This window comes from Trachymyrmex septentrionalis, unplaced genomic scaffold, assembly GCF_001594115.1.
Source record: "Trachymyrmex septentrionalis isolate Tsep2-gDNA-1 unplaced genomic scaffold, Tsep1.0 scaffold19, whole genome shotgun sequence".
NCBI classification, from domain to species: Eukaryota; Metazoa; Arthropoda; class Insecta; order Hymenoptera; family Formicidae; genus Trachymyrmex; species Trachymyrmex septentrionalis.
Genome location: NW_017305071.1, coordinates 3409772 through 3419117, shown reverse-complemented (window position 1 = coordinate 3419117; position 9346 = coordinate 3409772). Strand labels below are relative to the sequence as shown.

General features: G+C 42.9%; 1 protein-coding gene across 1 annotated transcript in view; it reads left to right on the top strand.

Moving 5' to 3' along the window:
• The window catches only part of LOC108746730, a 57614-nt gene that overhangs the window by 19102 nt on the left and 29166 nt on the right, over positions 1-9346 (top strand). The window contains exon 5 of the mRNA XM_018483663.1: positions 9141-9264. Within this exon, the coding sequence (XP_018339165.1) occupies positions 9141-9264 (124 nt within the window). The remainder of the gene's footprint in view (positions 1-9140; positions 9265-9346) is intronic.

The window sequence follows — 9346 nt, the reverse complement described above, 5'->3', positions numbered from 1 at the left end:
AGTGAATTATCCTCGGCGACACATTATTATTCAGCAAATGTCCGTCATAGCTTTCCATTATCGCCGATGTGAAAATTTTATGCGATCTTTTGATTTTCCTTTATAAAGTGCTATAAATTCGGAAACGATGAGCAAGCTATAAACAGAGAAAACATGACACAATCAATCGACGTCACGTTTGATGCGTGATCGATCGTGAGGTCTATATATTATATGTCGCGCGTGTCTAAATTGAATTTGCGAAGGTGACGTAACGATGACCTATACCAATGTCGCCTAATTCATTGTGTGTTTTCACGAACTCAATCATGCGCAAATGTAGAGTACTCGAAGAATACGGTGATTAACGACAGCGCGTAATTTACGTCGCTGACGTGAGCAAGCATCGCAGTTGCGATAACGGAGATGATGATTTATCTCTTCCTCTCTCTCTCTCTCTCTCTCTCTTTGAAATACATTTACAGTGAATATTGCGTTCATAATTAGCATACATAATTAGATATTAATAGCAGCCACGAGGGACCCAATTTCTCTTATCGCCGCTTTCATCGGGCGTGCTCTCAGGCTCTCGAAACGTAAGTTACCGGAACTTGGGGATGTCGATTCACGTAACACAAATTACATTTCACTTGGCGACTCGTACGATAAATTGGTGTACTTGGGATCTTCTCCGGTCTGATTTTCGATGTAAATATAATAGCGAAAGATTTGAGAAAAATTAAGATTCTTTTCTTTTACCACTACGCGGTATGCCTTTTGAGGTTTACGGCCCTACCGTAAGGTAGGAGATTTCTTCCTACGATCTCGTTTCCTTTATCTTCCTGCCTTCGTTTGTGAAGCACAGTTGACTGCACTTCTGCACGACGACAAAAGTGAATTTTCGCTAATTAAATTGCCCGAATGCTTCATCTCGAGGTTGCAGAAATGAAGAAATGCAAGGTATTCATTCGGCAAAATCACCCTTTCCTTAGCGAGAATAATAACTCTTTCGAGCGTTCAGTCATCCTTTTAAATGACTAGACAGGAGTCACTCATGCGCAACCCGGAAACGAAGAAGCAATTTCTTTTCTTTTATTCCTCTTTCTTGGTTGTTATTCAAATTCCCCGAAGAGATCGCCCCGAAGCGAGTGCCTTAAAGTTGATTTCCCGTTGTCCTCTTCGTGGCAGGACGTCTCATTATTAATAACATAAATCGGATTTGAACTCTTTTCTACAAAAAGGTATTCTCCAGTATTAATATGCGCGACAGTTTTCTAAGTCGTTTCATTAAAATTAATATTTAGCGAAATTGTATTTTTAATGAGTGCTAATAATTTAATTGGAAGAATATTAAAAGAAATATGGTCAATATATGTATATTATATTTATTATATGTACATACTTATACAGCCACGACAAACAAGTAAAAGAAAAACGACTAAAGTCGGATCTATGCTTGTTTGCTTTTTCCACGCGAAATACATCTACAGCATCTTTCGAAAAAAACGAACAGCTCGAATAAGATTATACTACAAATAGCACACAAATAAACAATTTTATTATGTGTGAGAATACAGTTCCATTTTTTGCATCCATTGACTAACGCTACTCCTTGTGACTATCTCAAACTATCCTTTTTACACCCGAAAGATTACAGAGTTCGACGTCGTGTTTGATCACATAACTTTTCTCTCTCAATGAAAACTCTAATAGAAAGAATGCAAAGGAAAATTTGCTCTCCGATAAAAGACAATCTCTTTGCTAAAGATTTAAATTCGCATTCGTACGATCTTTCTACGAACAAGGTCGAAATCACGCCCGTCGTTCTCGTGACCACGACATCGCCATCGCCAATACCCGGATCCTCATCCGCTCGTGACGTCACTTGGCGCGCGGCCAAATCTCAACGCTCAATGAAACGTTCGGGGGTAGCCGAGTCTTCGAGTGGGCGATGTGATCTACGTGGGTTTACGACGACACTATGCGTGCACACACACACACACACACACATATAAGCGGCCTTTAGGAAAGGCAACGACCTTGACGAAATATTCAGCTGATTCTCGCCCTTCTTCTTTGCTCGGAAGAAGCCCAACGCATTTACGCGATCCTCGTGAAGAGAGACTCCTAACGATCTCCCATTTACACTCGCGAAATAAAGTATTGTAGTTAACAATTAGCGTGACAATTTTATATTCTTTATACCCGGGTATATCGTACCCGTTTTCGCCTCCCCGTGATACTACGTTATTCTTCGGTATCGGAGAGCAGAAGTTGACGACCGTGTGATCTATGATCTGCGACCGCGAGGACAAAAGCGAGCACAAAAGCGCGCGCAAGTCGTCATTTATCCCACGACGAGAGAGAGATGTGTTAAGGCGTTCTCGCTCGGCAAAGTTCTTTCGCTCGACTTTTCTGCTTTAAACCGCACGATCGCGGCAACAATGGGTGAATCCACAAATCATGCTGTAAATTGTTCCTCCACGTTTCTGCGACGAGCGATCGACGAATCGCGCGCGCTCCCGGTAGCGGTGACATTATTCGCGGAGATAAAGCGTCGATGCGGAAGAGAGAAAAAGAGACGGCAAATGTACGCGCGCATATGTGGTAAAAGGTACAAAAGAGGCGAGGAAGAGACAACGTGGAGAGACGATGAAGATGATACGTAACCGTACGCTCGATGATGGGGGGCGACGAGCGAAAAATGCGACGGAGCGAAGTAAACGAGCCTCGAAGTACCAATGCACGAGGTCAGATTGCTTCGCCTTCGTGCTGCGGAGAGGAACTATCTGGGTCAGCCGTGGCTTAAAATATTCATAAAACTGCACGCGATGTCTAATACGGCCCGATTCGATACGCATTGAAAATTCACCTGCCGAGCTGGAAATAATTTCGGCCCGACGCCGGAAACATCGGAGACACAGATTGTAATTCGCTGCGGACGATGATGTCTTATTGTCTCGTACCCGACAGCCGGTCGAGTACGCCCGTTCGTTCGCGTGCTACTGACAGCATCTCTCTGTTAACGGACATTTTCGTACAATCTCTCTTGTCTCTTCTCTCTTGCGTCATGACGTCGTCGCCATCGCGATCAAGTGCTACCTATATATAGCAACGAAATTCCGCAAAGGTACGGCACGTGGAAGATTTCCACGTCGACGGGTTTTCCAACGGGCTAAATTTCGGTAGCTGATTCAACACTCGCGAACACTCATCTCGTGTCTTGACTTTAATTCACGAGACTCTGATTAATAGCGAGTCCTCCGCGATTCCCCCTTCCGATTTTATACGACTCTCTCTCTCTCTCTCTCTCTCTCTCTCTCTCTCTCTCTCTCTCTCTCTCTGTCCGAGGGAGAGATGGATTTCCTCGTTCGAATCGGACCTTTGCCCCACAAAACGATTTATTTTTCGTGATTTGCATTTTCATTACCGATTCGAATCTTTCTCTTTGTCTCTCTCTTCTTTTAGTTATTTATCTATTTGCCTGTTTATCTATTTATTCCGTTTCTCCGATAGTCACGACACAACGAACCTAGACCCTTTTCTACCTCAGCTTTAACGGACCCTGGAAAATCAATCGACGGTTCGTTTAAGTGGCTCCCTGGCATTTTCCGCAATAACCCAGACGAGAAAACAAGAATGAGACTCCCACTTTCGATTTACTTAATAGCAGCGGCAGCAAAGAGTCCTGCCTCATCCCTTATCAGCTGCGCGTTTAACGTAAGAGAAGTAACACGCGGAACTACGATGGCTCGAGAACCGGCTGATGGGAAACGGATCCCTAGGATCACCTTCGTGATCCATGGAAAATTTCAGTCTGATGGACGATCGTACTTTCGGGGACGGCTGGTACAGGGGAGAAGAGTGAGAAAAGAGGAAAACGTCATGGAAGCAAGAAGGAATCGATCGATCGCACGGGCTATCTATGCTTTTACCTCTTCCTTTCCTTCGGCTCTTCTCCTTTGCTGGCTCTCTCTCTCTCTCTCTCTCTCTCTCTGTCTCTCTTTCTGGAGTAGTGGTCCTAGTCCTATTGAAATCGCGTCACGATCATAGACACGTGGTCGAGTATTTTCGTGTTAGGAACAAAACGAGGGGATACCATCCAGGGAGAAGTTAGGACATTTCGGCAGGATCGAGGCGAATTATTTGCTGTTCGCTCTCGACTAGTGACTCGTGAGACCTTGATAGTGGATGTAGTCGACCGCTTTGTTGACCCGAGGAATTGACGAGCGGCAATCGTCGTCAATTCCATTCTGAGAATCGTGTCGGGAACGGGAAATCAAGCGGCCACGCCGGTCGGCCCGGAGAGACGGCTTTTATCGGCTCTCCTTGCGTTCTCGTGGGCGGAAAAATCGAAGCATATACTCATCGGCGCGTGGGATCGACACGTTATGTGCGCTGGCACTATCGAATGAACGGCTGTTACGTTCGAACCGCCTGTCTAGTTATATAAACATGCGACGTAATAAAGTGCGACAGAAATAAATCGCTGATATTAATCCTGTTGCGCGTAGGATCATTTGGCAGGGGTGATTGGATATTAAATAAATTTATTGTCGTGAGCGAGTTAAAAATGTTATTGCTTGCGAAACGACGCCGTGTTTATTACTATTGAGGTTCTTAAAAAGCGGGAGGCGCGATTTCGTGAAGTTTTTTTTAATTAACTCAGCTAGAGGACAGTTAGTACTATTATTCATTGATATTAACTCTTTTAATTTGTTTAAGAGTTTAGTTGTAGTTATATTGTATAATTGTCATATTTCTCGAGCGAAATAATACTCGCCTGTAAATGCAGCCGTCATTCCGAACGGTTTAAGACAAATCCTCGGCCGTCCGTAACAAATGCGTTTGTAAGTAAACGCGCGAACAATGCTGTTAGTGCATTTAAGTTCTGATGAACACGTTGTATATATGTCTTGTTTGAGCAGATATACTTGCTATAGTTCAATCTGCCGTATTCACAATTATGTGGCTCGTATCCTAATATTATCTTACTCGACTATCAGTTCTGTTAAATTCGTAATGTCAAATTATACTCAATTTTAGTTACTTTTATTTTTAGTTACTTCTATAGACCACTCTTTCCCAATATGTCATTAATTTAATTAAAAGTTGATGAAGTTACACTAACGTATCGGAAGAAAATGTATTAAATTTGTCTCAAGTTTATTATTTACTGGTGCAGGCATTAGCATGAACACAGTTTGCTTAGAACCCAACCACAGAAATAGATTGATTTATATATTGTTCTTTGATGTCAAACAGTGTATACGTTTATCATCGGCTTGTACTCCGATATATGCAATATTCAAAATATTAAAAATCGATAGTTCACACTGTTACATTCATAATGTTAAATTATACTCAATGTGAGTCATTTTTAATCATTTTATACAAGTTGTGACTACTATTCAATATGCCATTAATTTATCTGAGATGGAGTTAAATAATTTATTTCAAGAGAATGTATCAAATTTGACTCAAACTTAGTTTATTATTTACTAGCACGTACGTTGTTTTAGAACTACAAGAATGGATTGATTTACATTTTGACATACATGGAATTTAAAAATAACCAAATGTTATTTAACTCAAGAAACTGGGTTACCATATTGTTCCTTTGATATTTGATAACAGTGCACTTTAATGTACAGATTTTTAGTACTGGCACTGCTGGCAATATATGTATCTGAATCCACCATTGCGGACCAAAGTTTTTCTCGATCGTGATCGGTATCGAATCCGGGCAGTTCGCAGATTGTCGAGCGACGCAGAAGCTGGCTGTGAATTTTCACCGCTACAAGAAAGCTTAAAACTTTCAGTCGTCCTTGCGCGCGGTTCTCCAACCGGTTACCGTAAACGCGCTTCAACCACCCGCTATTTCTCACCGAACTGAAAATCCACGTTGAATTCCACGTTGCCTCTTGATGTGCGAGTATTTCTGCCGACTGGTGGAGAGTCATTGTGCCGTCGGGCGCTTAATTACGCGGGTGTCGTGTCCTATTCGCGAACGCTCGTCAACCCCACCTCGGTAACCACGATCACCAACTCCCACGATGCTATCGTTGCGCCGGCAATTTTCTTTTTATCGTGAGATTAAGAAGTAAGACCTCGTCGACGTAAGTGCGTTGGACACGGAGGAGACGGTGTAAAAGAAAGAGGCACAGAACGAACTATTAGCGGACGCGTCATGCACACGTGGCTGGCGCAGAAACGTGGTTTGATGATGCATTTCTCTGCGGTCTCTTGCTATTTGTCACGTGGAGAAAATAAATCGTCCCACGTGATAATTTCCGGGGAAAGAGATGATCGATGCGACAAAATACGATAGCTTAGGATAAAATGGGAGGTGACATGTGCAATTACACGTTCATTAATCTGTATTAAAAGAAGAGTCTGGTAATAGCTACTAGCGAATGAAATAATTCCACTCGGATGTTTAAACAAAAGATGATTGTGCTTTCCCAAATATTTAGTATTACCAAACGATCGATTGGATTATTATGTGATACTTACTTGGAATATTTAGAAGAGTAAAATTATTTTTTATTGGCTTTTACCAATTTTTTCCAATGTACCCTTCAATGCGCCCTTCTTTTCGAACGAATAAAAAATTATTTTGCTCGATGTGTATATAAAAAAAAGAGCGATTTTTTTTCCGTGCCGGCTCTATCGGTAATGAAAGTCGATAAATTGCGTGAAAATTCGTTTTCTCCGTTCTAATATCGTTGAGAAATCATATCCTTCTCTCGGTGCTGGATAGAAGCGTATATTGAGCCGTCACAAGTGATAGCGATCGATCGACAGCGCGACCATCTTCTCGCCAGAGACGCGAACGCGTATCTCACTTTCTTATCCTTTTCTATATGATAGATACGTTAATTAGGCTGGGTTGCGAGAAAAGAGATTGAAACCAGAAAGGTAGGGGCGATTGGTGCGTCACAGTTCCCGTTCTCTAACCCAATTCGACTCTCCCCCCCCCCCGCAGTAGCACCGTAATAGGGCGGAATTAACTGGAACGAACGACCACACAGTACTCCTGAACTGCCGTCTTTCTTATTTTAACACCATTAACGGCGAAACTATCCACGGTATCCTCCCGTATCTATGCTTTACTAACGCAAAAAAATGTTAACTTTCCTCATAATAATGAAAAATTCATTTGTCGCGCTGTCCATTAAAATTGCGGGTTCTCACGAGGAAATATGTCCGAGAGAAGAATTTACATTTTACATGCGACATTTACGTGACACGGGAAGAAGAAGGATTCATGCCAGTAGGTGAATATAAATTGATACTCCGATCTCTGTATTTTCGTGTCATGTATCACGAGCAAAGGGTGAATTTCTGTTGCCATCGATGTTTTCGTACGCCGGCCAATGGATGTTCGCTTTGGTCTTTAATGGTCTATTGATTTCCAAAGGTAAAATGCAACCTACCCCTAATAATAGCCGATTATATCTTAGCGTCGCGTCCGACCAATTGAGATCACGAGCCGGTATTGGAATAATCTTCTGCAATTTCCACTCTCTGTGCCATTTACGTATATCGACTGCAAAAATATCGCATCGTTGCCGTTATTTTCCATGCCACAAATGAGGACGGAATGACCAGGATTACCAACATCTCGTTTATAATAATGCCTATTGCCGCGTCAGCGATATTCACTACGAAATTGATGATGCGACGCAGACGTATATGTACCATATAATGGCATTCAAGAGAACATCGATTTATCTAGCCTGCAACTGATAACAACAGCAAAGTTTAAGTGACGTAATTTGGCAACGAGGGAGCATCTGTTTCAATGTTTTCTCCGCATCAATGAAATTTCGCCACAACTTCTTTTCCGCGCGGATCGTAATTCTCTTCGAATTTAGCGGAAACAAACAGATCTATCCGAGACATGGCGCCGCCGCAGGATTTGTATCTTGTTTTCGAGAAAATACTTTTCCGCCGCCAGACATAGTGCGCAATCCCAGTGTTTTCCTCGTCTCCGTCGATATCGGCTGCGTGGCACGTAAAGCGTGTTTGCGAAGTAAAGTTACCTGCGTTAAATCATCGTCGAGAGTGCGGATAAGTCGGTCGCTCCGTTTTTTTTTCTCGCGAGTTTAAATTATGCCTTCGTCAACTTGTTAAAGACATTTTACAACTAGGATTGGGAAACTTGGGAATAATTTACAAACTAATCGTCCGCCACAGCCACAACTTTTTCGATCGAGAAAGTCACACCGCGATACATAACAGATTCGATGTATCACCCTGTGATTGGGGGAAAAAGTTTTTATTTTTAGATGGAAAAGATCGCGCAGGAACTCAAATTGATACGGACAAAAGCCCCTCGGGCGTGATTCGTTTGAATTACGATAGTTACAAAGCTTTTAAGCCGCTAAACCATCGATGCTCGAAACTACGTTTTGCTTTACGGTCACGTGCTATGTAAGACAACAAAAAATGTATATAGGTATCGAACTGTGCAGCCGTAGCTACGGTTTCACTCGCCGTCTATTGATTTTGGCCAAGATTTTCTTAGATTTGCCGCACTCGGTTCAATTTGCACTCGATTTTTCGTCCGACTACTCCACCAGTGGTAAAATGGAAAAGTGCAGTCGAGAGGATTGAATACGCCTTTCCTTCCTACGGTCGTCTTCGTGCCGGAAGCGCATAAACTGCACGTGCACGTCCGTAAGATACATCATCTCCGGTGCAGTGGTGCAACATCGCGTCCGCTCATAGACATAATTCCGTATGCCGTGCAAAGAATACGGCTTTGACGATTACATAAATTACGCGGCTGCTCATATTTATGTAACAATCGCACCTGCTCTCGGGGAGTTACGCACTGACCGGAATACAGAGAGGGAGAGAGATTGTTCCGAGTGAATTGTACTTTCCGTGCCTTGGGTAACGTAACGCTGAAGGTACCGTGACTAATGGTCCGGTATTAATTAATTCATTATTTCGTGCACGAACGCTGAAGTTGCCGCGCGGCGTATCCGCGATTAGATGGAGATACGCGGATGTCGCCGCGACGATTTTAACTTTTATTTAACTTTTTAGTAACGAGAATTTATGATAGCCGGATAGTGCGGTCTGTACTTTATCGGGGCTGGACAAAAAAGTGGCTCCGTGTCTAAAGGATGGCGTTTTTCGATTTTTAGGAGACTACCGGACAGTGGGTCAGTCTCGGCCTGGAACTGGAGCAGAGAGGTAACGAGATCGTCGGCACGAAGAAACCGACGGGCCACTCGCTTCTGATCGACTGCCGGCTGGAGCTGCCATATGGTAAGTGACGACACGATCCCGCTAGATTACGGTAGATGAAAATCGCATGGCTGACGTAATCGTACATATATATATATACATA